Source organism: Plectropomus leopardus, chromosome 6, assembly GCF_008729295.1.
Source record: "Plectropomus leopardus isolate mb chromosome 6, YSFRI_Pleo_2.0, whole genome shotgun sequence".
Taxonomy (NCBI): domain Eukaryota; kingdom Metazoa; phylum Chordata; class Actinopteri; order Perciformes; family Serranidae; genus Plectropomus; species Plectropomus leopardus.
In genome coordinates this window covers 25,669,419-25,696,203 of record NC_056468.1, presented here as the reverse complement: position 1 = coordinate 25,696,203, position 26,785 = coordinate 25,669,419, and the positions used below count along the sequence as shown (strand labels likewise).

The 26,785-nt window shown below is 38.1% G+C and overlaps 1 protein-coding gene across 2 annotated transcripts; it reads right to left on the bottom strand.

The window, feature by feature from the left end:
* Positions 1 to 1,625: 1,625 nt before the first annotated feature.
* Positions 1,626 to 26,044, bottom strand: lifra (LIF receptor subunit alpha a). Of its 2 annotated transcripts, none has more exons than XM_042487881.1 (18): positions 25,920 to 26,044; positions 16,480 to 16,678; positions 16,092 to 16,228; positions 15,397 to 15,550; positions 14,816 to 15,091; positions 13,904 to 14,030; positions 11,261 to 11,397; positions 10,969 to 11,111; positions 10,510 to 10,663; positions 9,755 to 9,819; positions 9,237 to 9,474; positions 8,785 to 8,970; positions 7,431 to 7,532; positions 7,141 to 7,287; positions 6,854 to 6,991; positions 6,387 to 6,480; positions 5,862 to 5,928; positions 1,626 to 5,675 (listed from the first exon to the last, which is right to left on the bottom strand). In XM_042487881.1, exons 2-18 carry the CDS (start codon positions 16,577 to 16,579, stop codon positions 4,992 to 4,994), a joined length of 2,949 nt encoding a protein of 982 aa, XP_042343815.1. In that variant the 5' UTR covers positions 16,580 to 16,678; positions 25,920 to 26,044; the 3' UTR covers positions 1,626 to 4,991. The 2 variants fall into 2 exon arrangements, with proteins under 2 accessions (XP_042343815.1, XP_042343816.1); XM_042487882.1 differs by having other exon boundaries at positions 1,626 to 5,672.
* Between the last annotated feature and the right edge of the window lie 741 nt (positions 26,045 to 26,785).

The window sequence follows — 26,785 nt, the reverse complement described above, 5'->3', positions numbered from 1 at the left end:
CGAAACCAAAAACCAACAATGCAGGGTGGATGTCTGCTGAAAGAAAGAGGAGAGCAAGTTAAAACCTGGCTAGCTTTTAATACCCAACAAGGCCCAGGTGAGCTCAATTAAGGTAACGACCCTCCAATGTCAGCCAACTACCTGATGAGGTTGGCCAGGACATCCTCTGAGACAGTCAAAGGTGCATCACAGGCTGTATGAGATAGGCTACATATTCACAGAAAGTATATTACATTCATTGGTAGCAGGAGAAGCAGGCTGGACACTGACATGGACTCAGCAGCAAAACATATTTTAGCCCAGTGATTCCCAACTGATCCAATCACAGGGTCCAGGCTGCTCCTTAGTCATTAGTTCAAGGTCCACGCATTATAAATGACCACATATTCAATCTCGTTTCACACAATTTAAACAACACATAGATTTATAACACAAAGAAAGTGAACATATTGCAATAATAAACAGAAACGGCACTTCAAAATGTAGCTCTGTGCCGGAAATTCGTGTGTATTTTAAAATAGAGTGTTTAAAATAAATAAAGAAAAAAACAAACAGGACACGTTCATGAATCACTTGTGGTCAGTGCAGAGTCATCCCACTTATGAACCACTGTTTTAGCCACCCATAAAAGTACCCCCAAAAACAATCAAATCATTTTAGATGCACACTGTGTTGAGAACGTTTTCACTGCTTTACCTTAATGTCAGACAGAGATTACCATCTGAAAAAGGAAATCATTATATTGTCCTCTTCATAGCCAGACTACACTGAGAAAAACAGTGATTTAACATCCCTGAACACAGGAGCTGCTGTTCTACTGCTGCCTTGATCAGTTATATGTTTGTGTTATTGTGTGTGTTAAAGACTTAGTTTGAATACACCAAAGTCACACAATAACACTGACTAACTAACTGATCACAGCAGTGGTAGACCAGCAGCTCCCGTGTTTGACGAGCTAAAATTACCGTTTTTGTCAATGGAGTCTAGTGACTGTCAAGAGCATAGATGGGGAACTTAAACTGTCAGAACATGCTGTATGACAGCATGCACTTAAACTGATGCAGATTTTTTTAAGGGCCTTTTCTTAAGTGCCTACGACAAGTTTGGCTGCTGACCCCCGTCCACAGCAGTACATTGCACAGCTTCTGTGTCCGACGCCAGCCTGCTTCTCCAAACTGAGTGACATCTAATGTATGCAATACACAGACTATGGATAAGCATTTCATACAGCCCTTTAAAATGTTAGACAAACTCATTATGTTAACTGGCAGCTGACAGTCATTTAAATTTCTGCGCTACAATGATATTGACAAGTGAAAAATAAAACACAGAAAAACTAATGAGTGGCCAGAAATATTTTTATTGCCTTTAAACTAGTAGCATTTCAATTTGTTTTATTAGTGTTAACATTTATTTATTCACTCAGAAGCACTCCAATGTCTTTTTTTCATTCATCAATAGTTAAAATGTCAAAATATCATGAAATTGAAAGCATTTTCACAAATGAAAGCCTTTTTAAGGTGCACAATACTTCATTCATGTTGTCGTGCACAACATTAGTCAGTGTTAGTGTTTAAAAGCTATAGGGTAACATAAACATGGAGTTTAAGGGATTTACGAGCCACTGTTTTGTAGTAATAGTTTATACAACATGCATTGATTTTTGCAAAAACATCAAAGGCCAGAGATGAAAATGTGTAAGGCGGCATAACGTACAAAATCTTTTTGTACCACAGAGTAAACATGGGCTCCAATTAGAAATGTAGATGGACAATGGAAAAAAGTAATGGACTGAAAATTATACGTATGTCAGCAGCTGCCATCTGCCATGTATGAGTATGCATGGTGATTACTCTCATCCTACTTACAATGATTCTGGCAAAGTACCACTGCAGTGATAAGATAGGAATGCAATGCAGGCTTAAACAAGAACACAGGATCACATTTCTAATTTAGTTGACATGATGTTTCAGACGCACTTCTATGTGTTTATGCGCACAACAAATACACAATCAAAGTGTGATGCCTCTATATTTCATAGGACTCTATATATCTGATGAACATTTGCCTTTATTCTTTCAAGAAAACTGGTTAGTTAACAAAAAACTCTGCCTGTTGTATAATTTGGAGTATTATTTCATATAGTAAGAAGGGGAAAAAATGAAAGAAAACTACAATTATGTACAGTTAGTTGTATAAAAACAAAGATAAAATTAAAAAGGTGTCATTTTGTTGATCCACATCAACATAAAAGCATGTAACACATAGCATTCATAGGTTAGTCTCCAAAGCCGTGCTTGTTTGATAAAGCAGGCTTCAAAGGAAAACAATCTGCAGCCATGTTTGAATACCCAAAACTATACCCACCCTTTCCCACTGCCTTGAAGTGACCACTGCTCACACATTACAACTGTTAGTTCACTCTTTCCTTAATCTGTCGGGCGAAAAGTGAAGTTTTCCACTACATTTTCCCAATTCATCGAATAAAAATTCAGATCAGTGTTACAAGACAAAGAGAAAGAGGAGATACATTTTTTCTCAGTAGTCAAAGAGGGCTGCCTGCCTGTCATCGGTTCATCAGTGAAGCCATCCATATAGTTAGTCTAAGTCGTCATTCATGTCACAGTAGTTTTACTTAAAGCTTGTTGGCTGGAGGCACTGAGAAACAACAGACCACACACTGCCACACAGGCGAGCGAGAGCCTGGCTCTGCAAAATATGATAAAATAAAACATCTTGGTTAACATGAGATAAGGCTACCCAAAATAAAAAAAACTCTGCATAACGATACTTTTGGGAAGCCTAGCCAATTTTGCATTGTTATCGCCTACACTGTACACACAAGTAGAGAGCAACTGGAGTAGGTGGAGTCTGCTTGAGCAATTAGTGGCCTTTGTTTTACACAATGATGGAGAAGCTGAAGTGTTGTCGAGTGACCAGGGTCATTCCCACACTTTTTTGTCAAAGTGATAGCATTTCTGGAAATTCTATATAATTTCCCAGTATCTGTTTTCCCCATGGCCCCTTTTTCCAGGAACAAAATGTACAAGGACACTCCAGGGAAACTCTGCAATGTCAAGATAAATACTTACATTAAAAAATTAAAAAATAAATGTATTGTAGACTTAAATCTCAAGCACAGCAAATCGAAATCTAATGCATTACTGATCATTTCTCTAGGCTTTAAGATAAAGTGACTAAAGAAGAAAATAAGAGAAAAACAACTCTTCACAACCGGACAAATATACTGAGAGAACTGATGGGAACATAATGAAAATGATTAAGTAACCAAAATTTTCAGCATTTACTAAAAATCTATTATGACAGACATCCTTTGTACATTACGCTCAGTGCTAGTGGAATCTGTATTTCCAATACATTTCTGATTAGTTCTGAACTGCATTTTTGTACAGTATTCTTCTTCATTATAAATAACATTTAGGGGCAAGGCAGTGTGTGAAAGGTGATACGGTGAAAATGACTGAGAGCTTTACAATTATCAAGGCAATTTCAACATTGTGGTAAATCACCCAAGCTAATTCTCATAATTTGCTCAACACCGATCAACTTGAGGATAATGCACAACACATAACAACATTAAAAAAGGGCACTGGCCTGACTGTGAAATGCATTTTGTAACAAGAACAAAAAAATTAAAAAAAAAAACAAACAAAAAAACAAAACAAAACAAACCTGTGGTTAAAGGGGAACACCACCTAAAGTAAAAATACTCAGAATATCCCGAGCTCTCAGTGTCACCTATAACATCTTTCTTAATTCACCCTCTGTGGAGCAGCTCCACACTTTAAATCAAATGACATCACAAATTGGAGTTTTATTTCTCCAGTTTTTGGATTTGGGAGAGAGTTGTTGATTTTTGCTAATATTTTTGGACCATCTTACACCACAGGAATAACGTGTATGAATTTTAAAAATAGGTGAGGTTCCCCTTTAAGGAAGACAAAACAACAAAAACACCAAACAGTATCATCATAGTGTGTTTGTTCATTAAATTACATCAGTTTGTATTCATGTTCTAGCTTATATCAGTGTATATATCCACAGGCTCATTAGCCACATAATTCCAGACCGTAACAGACAGCACCACTCCTGTATCTGTAAAATAATGACTGTTTTCTTTTGACATCTCACTGCTCAGACTGTAATTTCTGAAAAATAGATTAAGTCTGTAAGTATAGGAGCTACTTGGTATCGATCCAGGAGAGTGCCATCTGTTCATACCTTTAAAATCATTTTTATTTACAACCATACGCCTCTCTTCCTTTCAGTAGCTCATCAGCTGTAATGAAACAGGCAAGATAATCCCAATGGCGGACCAGCAGAAGACATGGATGTTGTAAACAGAGGTATTCAGTCTCCTTAGCTACCCTCTTTTGAAACTTTTCATTTGTAGTGTTCTCCCAAAAAATGTCCTTAGCTTTTATTGTGCCGTCATTTGGTTTGAAACTTTCTTGCTTTCAGTTTTCTTCTGTAGTGTAGGCAAGTTCACGACACAAAAAATACATAAAAACATGTGAAATGCAAGCTAAAAACTGGATAAACTCAACTAAAAATAACAAGATATGCCATTGCTAAATGCCCATTGTAGAGAGTCACAGACAAGGCAGTAAGGGGACACCACCAGGTTGCCGGGGGGTTCAGTAAATATGATTGAACAGAGAGGTATGAAGAAATCATTTGAGAGATTTGCTGTCAGAATAAAATTGTTTTGATTTATAAATATACAGATTCTATGTTATTTGTATGGCAGATATAATTAACTATATATGTATTTCTATATGTTTGAAACCTCAAATAGAATTATTAACCTGCTGTAAAAGTGCAACTGTAAGAGTGTAGTGCTAGGTCAGAGAGGATATTTACATGGACCATATGGGTTATGCTTGTCTGATGCACTGGTAACAGTAATGTATCTGGAGGTCTTATGTGACCCCCCCGGCCTGGCTGCTAGTAGTGAGAGTGAGATGATATCACGGTTTTGTTGATGACAGCAGGTTGGTGAACCAGGTTGCTGCTGATGACGACAGCTGTCGTTTCTCCTCTGCATGTTCCTCTCCATCAGGGAGGAGGAACTGAGTGGAAGCAACTGAGGTGGGGGATCCAAGCGAGGGTGCAAGGCCGCCACTTTCCCCCGCCTCCACAGGGGAGTCCATATGCCAGGAGCACTGGGGTTTGTAGCCCCCAGCACTGGCATCCTGAGGCTCTAGGAAAGGCTCTGGAGAAACTAAGTCATCACTTGGGGCTCTATTTTGCATCTGGGGCCGGTAACCTCCACCGCTGCAGACAGACAGATCAGCCGGAGGTTGGTGGCCCTCAGAAGAGCCCGGTGGATCCAACTGGAAGACCAGAGAAGACCCTGATGTCTGGATCCCTGTGTACGTCACATCAGTGCGTGCTGAATCCAAAGAGGATGCAGAAGAATCAGAGGAGTCTGGGAAACGTGGTCTTATGGGCCGCTCATCTACCACTTGGTTGTAGTAGCGCAATGACGTTGGCTCATCTGTGTCGACTGGCTCGTCTCCCATCCCCTGCTCTTCTTCATCCTCATCTTCTTCAGGGATAACGACGAGCACTTCTTTACTAGAATCCCACTCGGGTCTTTCGACCATATGGACCAAACTGTGAGGAGATGGCTTCACATCCAACGGCCCCTGCTAGACACACAAAGCATTTAAACACTTTAATGAGTCAGTTTAAACAAGAAAAAAAACACCACAGTCTTCTCACAAAGGGTGATCATGAACACAAAATGGAAATTTTAGTTGTTTTTTTTTTTTAACTTAGAATTAGCACTCAATAAGATTACTTGTGAGGGTCAGATTAAATTGAAGATACTGTACCTGTGGCCTTGACCAATCACCAGGCAGCTTGGGCTCAGGTATGTCTGGATAAAACGCCTTCTTCACCCTGATGACAAAGCAAAATGCCACTTTAAAATCCAGTATCATAAAAAGCCTGAACAAATGAAATGATACCTACAAATATCTCATCTTTGATACAGTGTAATTAATAAGATTCTGTTTTCGTCAATGTTGTAGTTGTACACAAATACGGCTTTGTATTTGTATGAGGCATTGAATGATTAACAGTTCAATCATCATTTTGAAATCGATCCAATCAATCACAATTGACAATGAATCCCCTGCCAGTTTTTAACTTAAAAAAGTTGCCAATTGGCTATTGTTAGGTAGCATGACCAGATGATTGTTAATTACCCACGTTCCTATAGCCACGTTTGTATGTGGGGTTTTTTTTGTACTTTTTTAAAATAATAAATAAAACTAATTTTAAATTTGTGTGTACATGTTACATTTTTCAAAGAACAAACAGGATACAGGATATAAGACAGAGAAAAACAGTCTCACCATTTCCTTTTCTTGTAGCAAATGAAGGTGACAAAGACCAGGAATAAAGCTGTGATTCCCAGGGACGCCAAGATTTCCAGGATCAGCCAATCAGCTGTCAGGACAAGACGGAAGAAATATTAGAGGTGTTAGAAGTGAAGCAAGATAACTATTTGTATAGGTTGCCTTTTTATAAAATTATCCCTTTATGACGTGTGTATGCATGTGCCCGAATTTTTATGTATATATTTTATCTAGATGTGAAGCTTTGGCTTTGTAATAATGTATTTTAAAAAGTGCTATATAAAAAAACATTATTATTTATTTTACCACTTTCAAGTACAAATCACTGTGTGGTTACATCAATTTATTTATACAACATGTATTAAATGTATCTGATGTAGCCTCAAAAAAATATCTTAGAGAATAGAATAAACACGTCATATTACTGTTAATAGCTCCACAAACATAACGAAACATTCACATACTGTATGGCTCCAGCGTTATGGAGGCAGTGGCGCCTGTGTCCTCGCCTGCTGAAGTGTAGGCCTTGACAGTAAATTTATAGGAGCCTTCAGAGAGATCTTTTACTGTGTAGCTCCTGCTTCCTAGATCTGTCAGATTAGCTGTTCAAAGGACAGGGAAAAAAGCAAGAGAGAGGCAAGAAAAGGAAAAAAAAGAGAAGAGTGAAGCAATGATGAGGAAACTGTGAGTTTGACAGAATCTTCTTTTATGATTTCTGTAATAAATTATCCATGCATTTGCATGCATTTACCAAGAAGTGTGAGCTGGGAGCCACTGCTGATGTAAATGTTGTAGCCCAGGAGGAAGCCTCGTCTGTTGGCCAGCGGGATCTCTCCCCAGGTCAGGAGAATATCAGAGTTCTGCTGCGTGGTTGACAGAGGGACAGAGCTGTAGGGGACTGTGGAAGCCACAAAGGAAGGGAAGGAAGAAAACAGATAAGAATGCGAACAAAGAGTCAGCAATTATAATGCAGAGTAAGATTTCTGAAGTCATTGTTTCTTCTCAAAGGGGCATGTTTTTGACATGCAGTGCAATCCTCACCCAGTTCCTGCATGTATCCCTGCCAGCGCTGCAGCAGCTCTGGGGCCTCTGAGGAGCAGCTGTACAGGGAAATGTTGTACCTCACACCCGGCTGGAAGTTGTCTGATGACAAAGAAAGATATTATAACTAGGGTTGCAAATTGTAAGCACTTTCCCATATTTATTAGTGGTAAAATTACATTTTTTTAAATTAAAAACATGAAAACTTATTTCAAACAATACTAAGTGCACTTTTTTCTCAATCAAAACTCAAAGCAACATATTGCATATACTTTGACAGCATTGCAAAACCTATCGATTAATTAATTAATTAACTTTCACATGATAACATCTTAACCACCGATAAATCAATCATTGATTGACTGTTATCATCCCTAATTATTACCCATATTATATAATATGATTTCAGTTTTGTTCCCTATTGCCAGATCCGAGAGGTTAAAGTCCCTCTCAAGACATGTTTTAAAGCATGTAAAAGTCCTTATACTAGTATTTTGTTAAACATGGTTTTCTCACATAATAGAAAAAAGGTGTGAAGCAGATTTTCTTTTGCTTTCTGTTCTCTCTAAATCTGTTCACGCTAGTTTGACAGGTAAAGAGCAGTAAGCATTGAGATGGCTAGTGTAGGCATTACAGAAACATTACATTACATTAGAGTGATTCAGCCATACATTTTTGAGCCTCAGTCACACCTGGACTCAGATGAGGAGTCTGTTGAGCACTTAATTCTCTGACCAAAAGATTTGCCAGACTCTTAAGTGTAGTTAACATATTTATTTATGTTGTTCTTTAGCTTGCAGGCTAACTGACAGTGGCTGTAAAAAATAAAATAGAATCTGCTACAAGGGGTTACAAGGTAGATAGTGGAGGTAAGCTCCAGGATCTGGTTTACATCCCAAAACTGCACAATCTACCATGATTACTGTCAAAACTTTCACTATGCTGATGCTAACTCTGCTCTCTGACAGCTCTGCTTTGTGCTGGGGTTTCACTTTTCTTTGACAGTGTTATGTTGAAGTCTGTTCCCCTGTCGATACGTGACAGTACTTGGCTTTTATATTTGTGACGTATCTTATCTAGTTTGCTAACTGTATGTTGGAATCTCAGATTTTAGGTCAGTGCATAGATGCAGATTTCCCCCTTCAGTAGGGAATGTGTAAACACCTCTCTAATTATAAAGTCAGTATAGACAGGGTCAGACATTTTAGGGGGCATAAAAAAATGACACTTTTTGAGTGGATGGGGACTTTAATGAATTTTATCATTTACTGACTATAGAAATGCAAACATTAAATTAGTAATATCCTAAAAACAACTTTTCAGACTTGGCTATTACTTTTTAAAGAAGGCATACCTGACTCAATGGAGACGTTAGTGCTTTCAGCGGCCACCTTGATCCACTCCACAGGACAGTCCCGCTTGCAGGTAGCATCACACCATTCTACCACGTAACCACAGGTGGCGTTGGCATCGCTCTGCCAGAACAGAGGGAAACCTCTCTCTGTATAAACTGCCCTGGAGACAGCAAGTGGTTCCACATCTGGAAAGAAAAAAATATGTATACAGCAATATAGAAACCACATGTGCTTGTTCTCCTTTTATAATTAAGAGACAGCTGAATTCAAATAACAAGTGTGTCGAAACAGTGAAAAATCATCCAGATGCTCTCAGTTCTTAAAATCTTTACTTACTGAACATATCTACTTTATTTCACATGCTATGAGAATAAACAAACTAATCAATGTTTGCCTTTTTCACTGATTCTCATAGATTAAACCATTCTAAGCACACTCCATGTCCACATACCTGTCAAATGTAGAGGTATAAGTACACTTGTAGGTTGCGACACCCCATCAGCGTTCTTTGCGATGACAGTTGCTGTTAACTTGTTGCCACCGCTGAGGGTAGTGATCTGTGTGAGGTTGATTGGTACAGCAGAAGTATCCGCTGAAACGGTTTTCGTGTGCTGTAATTTTTCTCCAGGGCTCCATAGAGTAACTTCATAGCCTGTGATCAGACCATGGCTCTGTGTTCGTGTCAGAGGCTACAGGAAATGAAGGGGATGGACGGGGGAAGAGACAAAGACAATTTATATCACCTTCTACTTACAATTACAGACATTCATGACATAAAATATATGCACAGCAGGTCAACTCTCTTCATGTTAAAATGGAGAAAGAGGTAGAAAGGAGGAAGAAAACAAGAGACAAAAAAATAAAGACAAAACAGAAGAACCCAGATGTGTGAGCGTGCTGTAAAGCAGAGCTCTCTGCAGTAAAAATAGTCAGCTGTCAGTTGTAAATATTCTATCAAAATCTTAGTACCTTCCAAATGACCTGCCCGGTGTAGTCTTTGTTCATCCACATCCACACATCAGGAGCATCCGGAACTGAGAAAAGACAAAAATAATAATAAATTAAAAAAAATACAACTGAGAAAGGAAAATGGGACTACTGCTGCTATAAATGCAATTAAGTGACATTCCACACTGAAAATAGAGCAATTAAAAGCTTGCTTCTATGAATAAAAACATTTTCTCTTGAGCTTAAAATTTAAATTGGTAACAAACATTTTAAGATTAAGTCGGCATGTTGCAACATTACTTGCTACATGTCTTTAATATGAACAGCTGAAGTTGTCTTGACTTGATAAATGCCCCTTTATGGAAAGGCTGAAACAATTAGTCAATCTGTGGAGAATTGACTGAGAATTAATTGATCATGAGTGGGTTTTTTTTTTTTAGTTTTTTTAATCAGGCACATACATCAAGTATTTACAGTTTCTAAAATGATAGCATCTGCTGCAGCTGGTCTTTCTTTCTTTCTTTCTTTCTAGTTTTGGACTGCAGCTCAAGACAAATCACACAATCTGGAAACATCAATAAACCATTTGACAACATGTTTCACATTTGTAAGGTTTTCATAGACTAAATCATCTATCCAAAAAAAAAAAACCCACTGATATATGTTAATGAAATACATTAACTACATTAACCAGTAATGAAATATGTCATTAGTTGCAGCCCTAATTCACTAAACTCTCAGCTAAAATAAAAAGATACCACAAAATAAGTCTTAACCATAAGTTTTTGTTTTGAAGGAAAGTGGTTCGCTCCAGTTCCCCCACTTCCAGAAATTCTTCTGGGCACCGCAGCGGACTTGAACACTGTAATCCTCATCAGGATGCAGGTCTGATAGAGCCACCGACCGCAGACCCACACCAGAGAAGGTACGCTGGAAAACACATGCATTAGACATCATTACTGTACGGTACATTGCTTGTCACACACATGGAAAGAACATGCTGATACAAGTTTACATTTGTAGAAAAAAATGTGGGAGGTCATTAGTGTGTTGTAATGGAGTTGTGGTAGAACTGTGGAAGTGATCTGACATACTGCACATCAAGAAACTATATAAAGATGGACCAAAAGAAACAGATAAACAGTTCTGTACATTGAGACAACAAACATATACAAACAAATAGACATGTGGTCTTCCCCTGCAAAACACACACACACATACACACACAAACTCACCTTTATTTTGTACCCAAGGCAGGTGAGCTCTACCTGACAGACAAGAGCCAGAGACGAGTAGCTGTCGTATTTCCACTGCCACAGCAGAGTGGCGTTCCAGGCTTGGATAATACAGTTCAGTTTACCTGGTGCTACTGGATGCACTGAGGAAACAGGGGGAAACAGTCAGTGAACTGGAGAAAAAGAACAACTTTTATGGGTGTGTTTCATGTCTATGTTTAGCTTTAGTTTGAAAAAAAAAGTGGTATAAATCAATCCACTGATTTTGGGAAGGTAAGGATGATACACCTACCTCTGTGGCTGAGCTCTGCAGAGTCAGTGAGGCTGTACTGGCCAAGAGTATTCTCAGCTACCAGTGTCCAGTTACCCTCCCACTGAGCCACGCGGCACTCCATCTGTTTCTCCGGCAGGCGGCTCAAAGTACAGGCCCTACAAAATAAACACAAAAACAAAAACAAAAGAGCAGATTCAACAAGAATGTGAGAACCAGAACAAACCAAATGAAAAACAGACAGAAAACTTTTCAACTTTTTCCCCTCTAGCATTTCCATGTTGTATTGCTGTTGGTACCTAAGACAACCAGCCCTTTCTTTTACCTCAAAGCCGAAGAACTATAAAACAACACAGGTCACGAAGCATTTTATTACAGTATACCAGGGTATTTATAGATCCCGACAGTATGATTTTCTATAGCGTGCAGAAATTAGGTTTATTTGTCGCCCTGGTTCCCTCAACAAAAAGCCAGTGGCGTGACATGAGGTCATCGTCACCACCACAAGGAGGCTATATAGCCTTTATTGGCGTGATGATGTTCTGCAGTCTTATTTAAAAGCCACTTGGTAGCAACCAGTGTTTTTAACACACTTAATGGCTTCTAAATTTACATGTGGGGTATTTACTGGCGTATTTTATGTCGTAGAACAAAACGTGAAATACTCCTCAGCTTGTATTGACGACAGACATTATTTCAGGCATCTAAAACCCATTCAAAAAGCCCACTGACTTTGAAATAACAGCCGACCAGCACTAACAGAGACAGACTGCAGGGAAAAACTGCACACTGTCACATCTCACTTGGTGAATTAAGCAAATCAGAGTTAATGATTGTTGAAACAGTGGACTACTTATCTCAACAACAAACATGACTAACCAAGATGGTTTTGGTGATTTTTATTGGTTTCTGATGAGTTTGAATGAAGTATAGCTGTAAGGTTGTTAGTGCCAGAAACAATACCGTCATGTAATGTATGCCCTATTGAATTTTCGGAAAAGTATGAAAAAATAAACACCACCAAAACCTACTACAAATAGCTAATGCAGAAAACAAAAGCTCTATAGTATGGTTGATGCACTTCTTTGGTGCCTTAATTTAGACCATTTTATCCCCCCCATGATATTGCGCCAGGTGAAAGAACTGCATAATGAAAGCGAGGCTTATAGGAAACCCATCTTAACATCAGCGGTGTCATTATTCCTCAGCCACTGTATTTTATTATCAACATTTACTTCAGAATAAGTTAAAAAATTGTCTGTTCCCACTAAATCAAAACAAAATGAATTTGCTTCAGATCCTCGATCTAACCTACGGATGCAGACAGACACAGGCCCAAACACGTTCATAATCTAACTCCTCCTCAATCCGGCCCTCAGACAATTCCTGTAAAAGGTCTGGCAGACAGCCAATCTGCTATCAATGTTAAATGGACACACAGAAGCAGTAAGTGGTTACTTAGACTAAGTGCCTTATATTTCTTGTCATCCTCTCTCTGTTGGTGGATCTTTTCTGGGCAGAAAACACTTTTTAGAGAAATGCAAGAGAAACAATCATAAATAATTCAGGGATCAGTTCTCAGAATCAAAGTGACAATGTACCACATCCTGGCTTGTCCATGAAGACAAAACTAGCCCAAAAAAAATAAAATCAATTCTTGCGACAACCAGGACCATTACAACTTTCTACTGTGAGTTTTCAATATACTGTATTCTCTATTTGTCCTTTTTTATAGTGTTGTGGATTTGAGTCAGACACAAATACCATTTCATGATTAAAGGCTGTTTTGCGTCTTTCAGTGCTTTCACAGATAACCTGTTTGGTAGGCGTTTGCCCATTTGTTTCTTTATATAGGTGATCATTCATGCAAATACTGTCAGCTGAAATTGGGTGTGGACTGTATAACCATCCCGTGTCTGTCTGAAAAGGTGGGTGTGGTATCAGCTAACTCTGGCACAGTTAATATGTGGTATGAAAAAACCCAAAGCAGACTTTGTGATAGCAGAAATGTGATTTTAGAATGAATATTTACGGCTACACTTTCCCTTTTATTCACAAGATTACCAAAATGCCTCCCCTATGTTAACATTCCATCCCTCTTCATCCCCTGAGTCTGGACCCAGATGCCGTCCCATCCAGATATAGACCTATAGCCTATAAATTATTTAGAATTATAACATTTTGATGGAGCATTTCTATTTTAACCCACAGAGCATTTGTAGCACTTGTTTAGCAAACTCGCTGACCAACTGCATGCCTTTAAATCTATTTATTTCCATGGTTAAATTATCTCAAGTGATACTACTCAGCCATCTCATGAGCCAATCTAATCTTTGTACTCTGATAAGCATTGGTACTGAAGTCAGCGAGTGGGGCGGTGGGGGCTAAAAAAATGACAAATCACCTAGTGCCAATTTCCAAAGATGTACTGAGCTTGTGTCCTACTCTACATATCTTAGAAACTGTAGCCCTGTTTTTGTGTACAGTTCTGCTACCCAATCTGAGTCCTATGGTTTTTCGATGCAGTATGAGGTTTCAGGTCAAGTTACAGACATTTTGTTGGGCCCAGGTTATGTGTAAGCCCAGATGAGTGTTTTTATTTATTGTGATTATTTTAATAATTTAATTTATAATTTATTGTGTTTGCAAGTGTGACTGTGATACCTGTTGTTCAACAAGTAGCGTGTTCCTCGTTTGCCGTACAAGTTTGTGTCTCGTCCTTTGTTCCACTGGCACACGGCTGAAGTTAAGTCATTAGTCTCACACACAAAATCACTGGGCAGCGGTGGATCTGAGGAGGGGACAACAGAAGAAATGTACTTACTTACTTAATCATACACATGTATAAATTAAGGTTACAAAAGGATAAATAATTACCAAGATTTATTTTAAAAACAGGCCTTGGAATATTCTAGTCTCTTTTGTGTGAACCAGAAAAAAATTGTAAACAGTTTGGCAGACTAAACAATCATTCATTATCAGCAGCAAACCAGTGGTTCAAGAATCTTTTGGGATAAACAAAATCTTGCCTAATCACAATCCACAAGCTGTATAACTGAAGAGCAAGTTGCATTTTACACTGACCCCTATCATTTCTCAGTCCAAGGTTTGTGCAAACAAGAGCAAATCAAATTCAAACTTTTAAAGTACTTATTTAAGCAATTCATTTTTCTTTGTCAACAATGAAAGTTTTTCTCCACAATAGCTGAAAGAGAGTTTTTCCATGAATTATGTACAAAGCACAACGCAGCAACCTAAAACCCCTTTCCATTATTTTTCATTATTAATCCCGACATTATTGAGTCCACTCCTGCAGGGACTTACAGATGTGAAGTCATTCTGCTCTAGTTTTATGCAAGTTCTGTTTTTCAAGGGTGAAGTTAAAATATGTCTGATTTTTCAAGCATTCTAGTACTTCTGTAATCTGTCAGTGCCAAATTCGTGTACTTAAGGCACCTTGTATGAACCCTATGAATCTCAATGACTGATTTACTTTGTGTTGACTCCCTCTCTCTGCCACTCAAAGCACATTTAACATCTTAAATATGACAACCTTTCTGTTTTCCATCCACTTACATCCAACAAACACCACTGCTCCAGTCAGTTTTCTCTTGGGGTCGTCGTAACAGATGATGTTTGTTCCAGTCTTGCTGGACGGTCCCTGATTTACCACTGTAGTGGCGTAACTTCGTCTGCTCAGCCGTGTCGCGTTAACAACTGTGCTGCCGTAGTGGATGGAACCAAACTTCTTCCCTTCCTCCACAATGCAACAAAAGGTGGTGTTCGCCCCCACGGGTACAATTCTGTCTTGAGGGTACGCCTGGAACTTGGCATTACTGGGGAGATCGTTTCCTGAGAAGAAGAAAGGAGGGAGAAAAAAAAGAAGTCAGAGCGTTTAAATTTGCAAATGACAGACAAAAGGGGAGAGGGAGATATAAATAGAGATCTAAATTTAGATACAAGGGACAGCCATTGGTTTGGCTTCAGTGACGGATTTTGGAGAGGAAAAAGAATTTGAATTGTAAATGGCATTAACTATCCCAGAGGGAATGAACGCATTTTCTTTATCCCAAATTGACACGTCTGGCAAAGCGGTATTTATGTCTCTCTAATTATTGCTGTCCTATGTGTATGGGTGTAATTACTGCCCCTCTGACCTTGAAGTATCTGAGTGTTGCTCCATTCGCTTGTTGTCTGTCCGTCTCTTGAGCGGATTTTGATCGACAGCGAGGTACACTCCAGAGGCTCAACTGAGGTCCAGTTCCACTGGTGCCGACCGCTCTCCTGATTCACCGTCGCAGACACCGTCTCCTGAAGACAATACACAGTAACACGGTAAGAGAATGAAACACAACAACATGAGACTGGCAGATGACCAGGTGATGACAGTCGTAGCCAACTTATGAAATAATGGGAAATTAAATGAACATCAGTATTAAAGCAAAATGTGCTGCAGAGGCAATTAAACTACATATAGCTTTGAAAGCTCCTTTTAGAGCCCAACCATTAGTATTGGCTAAGTATTAGTGGTAGCTGTCAGCCAATAAATGACAAGAAACTGAAATACAGAAATGCCAATCATGTTTTGAAACAGTGTCACACTTCAGTCGTCTCTTTAGTGTTTTAAGTGTATACATACATGGTCACATAAAAAAAAAATTGTCATGGAACCTTGTCAAAGAAGAATATCTATGTTATGGGTTGCATTACAAAATTGGCAGATAAATAACAATCAGATTTTTTAAAACTTTAAAATAGTTTTAGGCTAGAGCTCCTTCCACATGGAAATGTTACCGACTTGTGGTATATCTGTACAATGAAAATCATGTAGGAGGAAAAGAAATGCACTCACATAGACAACAGTTTCATTAAGTTCAGTTCTTAGAATCATGAGGTCAAAGGTTGAGGCTGCTCCTCCGAACCACGATATGGACAGTTGCTGTGTATACATGTCAGCTGACAGGCTCACCTGCTGGGGTACACTGAGAACTGAGAGGAAAAAGAAAAAAAAAAGGATTGGGACAATATTAATTGACTTAAATGGAAAAGCATACAGACTCAACCTTATCTTAAATCAGCAAACATCGTTTTAGTTTCAAGCCCATAGAACCAAAAAGCAAACCTTTCCATATGGACCAGCCAAATTACATCGATATCCAACACTTTTAAAAATGTGTACATTGAGCATCGGAGATTAATTTCTAAGTGTTGAGGGAGGAACTTTCCCTTTATGTTCTTACCATCTTTGGCATGAGCGTGTGCAGCTGAGAGGCCCAGAAGGACACAGATGAGCCAGAAGGGGCTACAGTTCGAGCTGCGACTGACACTTAAGTGAGGCATGGTGATCAACTGGCCGAGCTGCTGTCTATAGATGGTCCTCTTTATTACAGCATCACCACGCTAGACATCCTGAGAGGCAAGACACAGACACAGGGTGCCCTGTGGGAAAAGACAGCAGATGACAAAAAAAAATGGTAAATGTACAATTAATAAAATAGACACCGGTTAAAACACAAACATACAAAAAAGAGAAAGGGAATATGTTCCAATCACATTCATGGTAACAAAGTCCCTAACTTGGAAACCTATTTTCTTTAAGCAAAACTCCTATCCTGTAAGTACTCTGTGCTGTTTCAAACTATGAAGCTTGTGCTGAGATAAGAGCAGCTGTTGTGAAACCATGAATTTGGAGCCAGGAAAACAATGTCTGGCAGCTTCAGAAAAAGCCTCCTGAGGCTTGGTGGGTTTGCTCGTGTCACTAATACGTTCTGAAGAAGAGCTGTAATCTGCATTTTCGATTTCTGCAATGCTTCCCAGCTGACTGTGTGAATATATATCAAAAGCAGAGGTTTCACTGCCTGGAAAAGCCACATTTTACATCAACACAAGAAAACACATCTCTCAAGCAGCCGCTTTTAGGCTAAATGTGGAGACAAACAAGTCACAGAACGCTGTTTAAAAAGAGCTTGCACTTGCTGCTTATCCAGTCACCTGTCCAAATCTCAACTTGTAGCTTTTAAAAGTTGAAGGCTTAGTTTTTGCTGCTTATCTACTAACACTGCTGCTTTCTATCTACCAGTATCGTGAATAGCCAGACGACGGTCAAGCAAACCGGGACAGTACAGCTGAGGACAAAGACAGATGACAGCTGTGGGTCCAGCATGACGAACCCATACATGATGCCTTACGTAAAGCACTTGGAATTGTCCCTGTTTAAAGGATTTTACACGAATAAAGCTGCCTTACATGTTCCAACACATTTAACAGCTACTTTCAATATCATAATCAGTGTTATTTCAGTCAGACATGCAACCAGACGTGTGAAATTAAAAGTACACGGTGTTGCAAAAAAGCTCAAAGTACGAGAAAAGTTACCATAGAAATGAATATTATGCTGAAGCTCTCCACAAAAAACTAAAACAAATGCACAGACACAAACACACATGTTGAAAGGCAGCTGGAAGCAATGCAGATACAGCTAAAGATATGAGTAAAATTCTATGGAACTTTTTTTTCCTAAAAAAATATCCATCCATCCGCATACCCTGGTTTATACTGAATGGAAAGTCACAGTATATTCATTTCTACTATCAACACATCTCCTTCCAAAGGATACCTTCAGCCAGAAAACTGCTCTGCCACAAGTGTTCACTTGCTGTTGCTGGCTTTCTTTTCCAACCACATATTTTATTTTTCTAGCAAAAATAATTTACAGCTTCTTAATTGTGAGTATTTGCTGCCTTCTTATGTGATAACAAAAAAATACCTCTCAGTTTTTTACTGTTGGTCTGACAACAAAAATGTAAATTACTACATTACATTTTTAGACTGCTCTCTAAAGGTTCTCATTAATCTCATTAGATTAATCTTAAATGAGAGCAAATCCAAAAATGCCATAGCTGCAACTGTATGTGCATGTATCCACATGCTGCCGAATTTTTACTAATGTGCATAAACAGCAAATATTCTCTTTTGGCTCGTGACCAAACTTTTCACAAAATTCTGAGCAAGTCTGTGAATCTACTTGGAAATTAGGCGCTTTTTGAGACAAGGCATTCATATTCGGTAGGAAACTAGATATCTTCCTTATTTTGGATGTTGTAACATCCACTCTCCCTGGTTTTAAGGACTACATTTAAGTAAAATTATGTAATTTTGTGAATTTACCAGATTATTCTGGCTGTTCTATTATTTGCATTTACCCATTTAGTATTAGATTATTTAAGGAAAATCTAATTGTGTTAATATTTTGTGAACGCGCTAATAGTCAATCCAAGAATATTGCCACAATATCAATGTTGAGGATATTGGTCAAAAATATTGTGATATTTTCTTTTCTCCTTGTTGCCCTGCCCAAGATGAAATTAATACAATCTCATTAGTAATACTGCAACACTAATGTAATAATGCTGATACAAAGGGACTAGAACAAGATACAAAGTCTTTCAGATTGCCAGAGTGGAAAAAACAGGCTACCTGTAAAAACATTTAGGTGGGGAATGCAAGGTCAAGGCCCTGCCTGAACTCTGTGAGTGTTGTCTCAAAACACAGAGATAAGATCAACATGCCCATTTAGAGCACAAACGGAGATGTTGCAATTATTTCGTTATAAGCCTTGGCCTTGATGAGCCTGATTGTGTATGTTTGTAGTTCTCTGGTATTGTGTGTTTAACCGTCACAGAGAAGCCGCAGTGCAGTTCGTCTGGTTTCCCTACAGACAGGCTGGCACAAGCCTCAAACAGCTCAGTAGTTTGATAAAACAACGCTCAAAAGTACTGCCAAGCCCATTTCAGCAACAACGTGACCTGAACGCGAAATACAGGGACTAAAAAACACACAAGCAAAACTTGTTTTGGATGACTGAACAAAAGAGTCTCGCCCAAACCATCTTTGTCAAACAAACAGCCTAGAGTTTGCATTGCATTGCAGTCAGAAAGTACAGTGTGACTGTAATATAACCTTTGCAGGTTGTTCCATTTGATTTATAATGTGACCGCAGCAAACAAGAGAAAGACATTTTTCTGCATCTGGTTCATAACTCATCTGTCTGCTGATAGATGAGGTAAAAAAAAGCAATCAAAGATTGATTAAAAAAGTGAAAAACATGGATCAATATCTTTGCAAACAACTATCCTCCATCTTTTTTTACCAAAAAAAGTGGATGATTTACAGTTGTTTTCCTTTCACATTGCAGTGAGCAAAACAAGCTGCTACAGGTGCCAGGTTATGAGGCAATACACACACACAAAAATACACACTGATCTCAGAGGAAAGAAGGCTTGCATTATGGGAAACAGAACAAGAACTCGTTCTTAGGCTGCAACTCCAACTGCATGTGCAATGTTTCTTTCCAACTCACCAGTTAGTTTTATTTTTATCGAGGCTCTGGTGACAGACAGAATGCAAATACAGAGATAAAATGCAAGTATAAAAATAGGACTGACCTACTTGCTTCAGAGCTACAAAGGTTCAATCATTACCATGGTAACTGATGTCCAAATCTGTATTCAAATGCCTTGCTTTTGTTTTGTTTTTTCACTGATAAAATGGTGGAGGACATTAAAAGGAGGTGACATGTGTCAAACACAAATGAAGCCAGTGTTCTCAGCACAGTCATCGATACCATCTTCAAACATTAAAATAGCAGTCCAATGCAAAAAAAGGAACAGGAGAGACAAACTGCAGACTGTTTTCCAAGGCTGACAACTGTAGTGAAGCACTGAAAGGGCAGTGGATGTAAATATGTGTGGGTCACATAAATATCCCAAGGGGCTTTTGAAAGCAAGTATTATAAATAGTAAACAAAAAGACCTACAGTTTAGGAAAAAAAAATAGTAAACTGAGTCACAACAGTTAAATTACAGCAAAACACATCATCAAGTCTAATGGCATCTTAAGTAGCACCGAAATCTCTGGAGGGTGACAGCAGGTTTATTGCTATTGCAGCCACCGCACTAGCTGTCATTATTTCCAACTGAAGGTGACATAGGCGTGTTACACCAGCGTTAATAAAAAGGCTAGCCCCTTATACATGGGAGCAACCACATATGAGGGCTTTCTGGGAGGTGATAGTTCACAATTTCACAGAGGAACTGTTTATTCAAAACTTCCGGATGATCCGCTCGACTTTTGAAGAGTTATGCGATGCAATAACACCTTTGTAGCTCCTGCTGCATCATGCCAGAGGGAGCCAGTTCCTACCGATAAGCACACAAACATAACATCATGTGACTGATAAAAGCCAAAAAAAAGGTTTCCATTGCAGTTTTGCGAAATATGGCTTTGGCAAATTGCCTGAAACACCACCTCATGCGAGTGTAAAACTTTTTTGCCATAAATGGGAATTTTTTTCTGAGTTGACGTGTTTCGATTAGGCATATTTTATATTCACAATTTCAATTTGCGCAATTTGAGGGTTAATGGCATTTTCTTTCCTTTCGATTATTTTGCAGCAGCAGGAGTAAGAAAGGAATTTCATATCTGGAAAGTCTTTTCACTGCTGGCTCCTTAAGTGATTTCACATATGGTTTTGAAAGAGCTCCTATTCAGACGTGACACCGACATGGATGAACTTTAAGTTGACCCATCCCGTTGTTCGTTTAGATATCCCCATGCATTTTTATAGTAGTGTTACAGCTGGAGGGCAGCTGCTGCTATTAATACTATGTATATGATGCATAGTACACCTTACTTTAAATTTAGGTTCGTTTAACTTTTTAAAAACTAACTTTTATTCTAATCTTAATATTGTTTTGCATGAAGGGGGACTTGCAATTAAGAATTTAATTGTATTGTTTAAACCGCTGTTTTTACTGTGCATATGACAATAAACTTCTTGAATAATGTGTAAAAACAGCAGAGCCTTCAAAGCAACTATTTTTAAAGCAAACACACTAAAAAAATCTTTGCTCTTAGTGTGATTTCTTTAGCGTGACTTGGTAAACAAGAAAATTTGAAAACTTGTGATTTTATTAACCCAAATGTGCAGCTGAGTCTTCCCACACTTGGCTAAGATTATACAAGTCTTCTAGTGTGTTCCTGGCTTTAAAAAACATCACCTCCAGATGAAATTCAGAGGCATGGCTCAACATAAATACAGCTGCATGGAGTCAATGTTTCACACACTGCTGTGCCTGAACCAAAATGGTTTTTGAGCCTGTTGCAAGTCTAGTGGGTCCCCACATGAAAAGAGCTGTAATATATTTAAAGGGTCTTGGATCCTGAATTTTTTTTCCAACTTCAGCACCAGGCTGCAACATTTTATGACCTCCTGTATATCCTGTGACCATCTGAGCCCTGAAAAAAAAAAACTGCTCTGATGGGAAGCGGGAAAAACAGCCATAGATTCTGGGAAATCTAACCAAGAAACTGATAGCTCCAAATGAACACCAACACACAAATCAATACTTCTCTGCTCTGGTCCTTGTCCTTGAAGCAATAATAAATGTGACCACAACTACCACATTGATATTACTGTTACTTAAAAACCAAGCCTAAACCTCATCTGTATGCCTGCAGTGGGCCTATTTTAGGAAAGAAAAGGCTCGCCTAAAATCACCATAATGATTCAGAGTTCTCTCTCCACACTGGACTTTGCCACTGTTTGGTTTGACCATTCAGCTGTGTGAGGCAGCCCTTTGGAGTAAGCTGTGGAAAATGTCCAAGTATACTCGCACACATATACTGTTCTGGTCTGACCACCCTGTGATGCAATCGTTTCTGGGAACCTGAATTTGCCAAGTGCAAACGGCCTCATTTGTCCACACTATTTCCAGCAACTAAACACAAAATGGTACAAAATGAACTCAGTCAGGTATGGTGTCAACGCACCATGTTTACAAGTCAGAAAATACACACAGCTACTGTCATCTGCAAAATAATGCTCTGTGTGTATGTGCTGGCTGGGACTACAGTTACAATAGTATGAGATTTCCATGGTACAATAACTGTCTCAGAAAATATCACAGTTTTATGGTATGACAGAATTCTTATTATTATCAGCCAAAATGACCCTTAAAGGAATGAAAACTGAAGGGTTAGTTTTGGTTGAACAAATGTTCCATTACTATAACTGAACCTTAAAACCGTTTTTTGTTTTTTTCTTTAATAGACGTACGTGTTAAAAGATTCCCTTTTGGTTTTGAAAACAACTAAAATAAAGGTGAGATTCTCCAACCAGATGCATGTTTGGGTTTTTTTCAATATCTTAGATAAACAAATGTATGATGACCATCAACTTTCATATCAGAGTATACCTTAAAACTAGTATATCACTGCAACCCTAGCTAGGACACTTTTATTTTAACTGGACAATTTTTGTATTCAAGCTCATGTTGCCCTGAATGTAATGGTTAATTATTAATAAATCTATTGATATATTTTAGGGAAAAAGTCACTGATTAACATTTAGTCAACCTGTTTATTGATCTCTCAACTATTTCAAAACTAATTTAAGTCCAAAAGACATCCTTAAGTGGAATGTTATCCCAGCGAGAGCCAAAACTAGGGGAAAAAAAAAAACTTGGAGAGAGAAAAACTACTCATGGAAAACACTTCAACACACTTAGAAAAGTTTGATCTAAATAGACATTAGACTGTGATGAGACCTTTTTTATGGGAGTTGTGTTTTCTTGCCTATATTGCCCCAGGCAGTAGCTGACATGGTCTAAGCATTTTATTTTCATCTTCATCCATCTGTAAAGTTTACACAGCCGTCAACCTTAAAGCACCTTACTATCACACAACCACATTTTAAAACAAAGCCCAAAACCTCTGTAACTATTTCAGTCACTGAAAGTGTGGGATGGCAGTTGAAGCCAAACTTAGGAAAACCTGTGTGTCTGTTCTCGGCCCACACTTAGCAACGCTGTCATTACGCTGTCATACGATGACCACCAGGACCAAAGAAATAAGCACACAGTGCCTCTAGTGTACTATATAAGTGGGGTGACATTTTGAAACATGAGCTTAAGTTGCTGCTAATTATGTTTGACCTTTGAATGGGCCGAGGGGGAGACCGGATGCACGTGAAAGAAAAAGTAAAAAGCCGAGAGTGTTAGCTACCAAATGAGTGCGTCTGTGCGAAATGTCTGTGCTCTGACCTCAGCGGAGAAGGGACATTCAGTCCCGAGTGTGTGCGTGTAGCTTTTGGACCTCAACCAACATCGTTTCCTTCCTTCCCTGTAATCCTTGATGAATGTACATGTAAATCTCACAGGAGCAACAGGAAGCGAGTTAAAAAAGTCACTTGTGAAATACAAAATTTGCTTTGATTATTGCTTCTAAATTACAGTCTTATGATAATTAAATACACCCGTTCAGGTTAAAAAGCATGCCAGTCTAACCTTGAGAGAAATATACAAAGTAGTTTAATCTTTTTAACACAGACACAAATATGTAACAAAGATAACACACCAACAGGGCGGCTATTGTCCTGCCAGGTACAAACAGACGCCTAGTAATCATCATTTGTTATGATGACTAATGTTGAGTGTTTTCTTCTATTGAGTAACGCTGTTAGAATGACAGCATGTACCGTGAAAACTAGGCACCTGCTTTTACAATAGCAGAATTATTCCACTGCAACATTAGGAACATAAACAACTCCTCCTTTTGCTGAAAAACTGAAGGGGGAGACAGTACCAAGGGGAGGAGTGTTAAAAGCATCAGGGCTACTATGGATATGTTTGACGTCAATGCAAATGCATGTAAATGCTATAAACACATCATCTGTCTCCTCTATGCAGGGGCGTGTAATATCACTAGAGCATATGTGAAGGAATGATCACTGGTCCACCTTAACTGCTGCACATGTTGTATACTGTATATTTCGTATTCTTTTTTTCCATTAATGTATAAAGTGTGTTGTACATTGTAGTGTAATGCACTTTTTCATATTTCTAAACCTTTACAAACTAGTTTTGTACATTGTAATGTAGCATAATGCACATATTTTACATTTCTTACACACTTTACATACTCAACATATTATACACATTTTATATTTTTAAATACATACTAGTGTGAAAATTGAAGAGAATGCACATATTTAATTTCTACTTCTTACTTTCATACTTCTCATTTTTATTTTCTATAATTTTCTTCTTTACATCAGAGTGACTGTGACAAATCACAGTTTTCCTTCCAGGATCAAAAGAGTATTCTCATTCTGATTCTTACTGTCTCCTTTTGATGAAATTTCTGTATTTCCATTTTTGAAAAAAAAAAAAAGAAAAAAAGAAGTGTAACAGCTCTGAAATGGTCCAATTACATTTTCTAATCAAAACTTGAAGCCTTATTATTTTTGAATGCTTTTAACTATTATCATTATATTTCTATTACAATTTTTAATATTTTAAATTATTTTTGCCCACTCTTTTACTGTGTTACTATTCGTTTTCCATTCCAGTTGTATTATTTTAATTTTAAATTGTGGTGTTTTAACTTATAAACTATCTGTAAATCACCTTGTACCTACCTTGTTGTATGAAATGAACCTGCCTTGCTTTTTCCTTGCCCATGAAAAAATATGACAGATATCACTGTTACCTGGAAATGTGGTCAGCTACTGAGGATGGTACGTTATTACATGATATAAATAAAAATACAAGGAACAAGAAGAAGAGATTATTGTCACACCCACTTTTCTATGAGACCACAAATTTACAAAGAGAAAAACAACTCCTGTTTGCATGCAGACCATATCTGAGCAACACAGATATATTTGCACCTCATTATTAGATTTTTTTTTAACTTACTATTCACAATTGCTGCGACAGGGTAGAAATAATATATTTACATTCCATCATACTCTTTTTCAAACATGTTAGATTTAATTATTGTTTATTATCTATTCATTGACTTTGTTGTATAATTTATCATCACTTGAATGATAGTTATTTTTGTTGTTTTCATGTTTTTGTTGTTTGTTTTAAATGATTGACATAGATATCTATCAATCAATCAGTAACAGAAAGTAGCACTCTTTTTTTTATTGCAACTGCTGCACAGCAATTTCCTTTGGGATAAATAACATTTAATTATCTAGACTGTATTTGTGCACAATCTAGTGTCACACACGGCCTGTAATCAATAATTGAAATACCAAGTAATGATGACACAAGATGAGTTGATCTGTAAATAAATACAACCACTATGACGAAATGCACATGATCTCACTCACACTGTAAATCACATTTTTTGGGATCACAACCGCACATGAAGATAAATAATCATGTGCCTGCTCACTCAACAATTAGTAGGTGTTTATGTGTAATAGTTATTTTTGATTCTTATTCTGCTCCTCGTGGAAAAGCAGCCAATGTAGCAGGTATCCCAAACTGCATCATCACAGGACGGTTCGCATCATTAGCATTAGCAACTGGGGCAGCATGATGGGTACCGTTAACGTACAGGTCTTATCATAAACAACCAACAGACGGTGATAACACTATATAACTTTACTTAGATGTCGTTTTCAAAATGTTATAAAGCAAGGCATTGTACTTAAATCAGACACAAGGAGTTAAATGTCGTTTTAAATCCACATAGCACCCCACCACACTCACGCAGGAGAGGCCACTGATGTTTGGAGAAAAAAAACACTGCTAGCTACAGCAACTGCCATCTCCAAACTGACGTTAAACGGTTATTATGAGTTCACAAATAACACCAACAATACCTTAAATGAGGCGAAAGATCCTTTTCTGCGTTCTTAAATATATCTGCCAGGTAAATATATCCAATAATCCAGATTCTTCGAAAACCTGCCACCGCGTTGTGTACTAACACCATTCCCACTGGATCCAGAGAGTAGGTTGGGATTACTGGAATAGAGCGAACCAGAGCCGTTTGATTGACACCCGAAGGGACCAATGAGCTGCCACTAAATTATTTTTTCACAAGAGGAGGGAGGGCGTTGTTGTGTTGCATTCAATTCACACAGAAAAATGGGACTGTAGGATCACACCCTGAATACCTGACATCTGCTGAAACCGTTAACTTGTGTAAATCAGGGCTTAAAAACACTATTGTTCACTGTTGCTTTCCAGTGACTTTTTTTGTTTGTCTCTGGCTATTTGATTGTCTTTAAGTGTTTGAATATAATTCTAATGTCTTCTTATTTTTATTATTGTGTTTCATTCTGTGAGCATTTCAGCGAGGGGATGGCGCTCCCCTGTGTGCGACGTCGTGATGCTCTCCGAGTTAGGTTGCTGCTATATTTATTTTCCTTCGTTTCCTTCGTTTTTGTTAGTGCGACTGCAAGGATAAATTTTGTGTGTGATCGGGCGACTCTGTTACAGCTAAGAGAGCGCAAAGGGGACTTTTATTTTACTGTCTTTATTGAGTTTTCAAAATAAAAAATCAACACGTGTGGAAAGATCCCACACATATGAGACTTTTTGACCTCTATAGTGTGTTATTTTGGAATTGTACCGTAGCTTTCTGTCTTTTAAATATTTAGTAGTATCTTTATTTGTTTTATTGTTTGTTTTTAACTGAATTATCTTTTTTTCACAGCTTGCACAAAAGTTATTTCTACCTTTA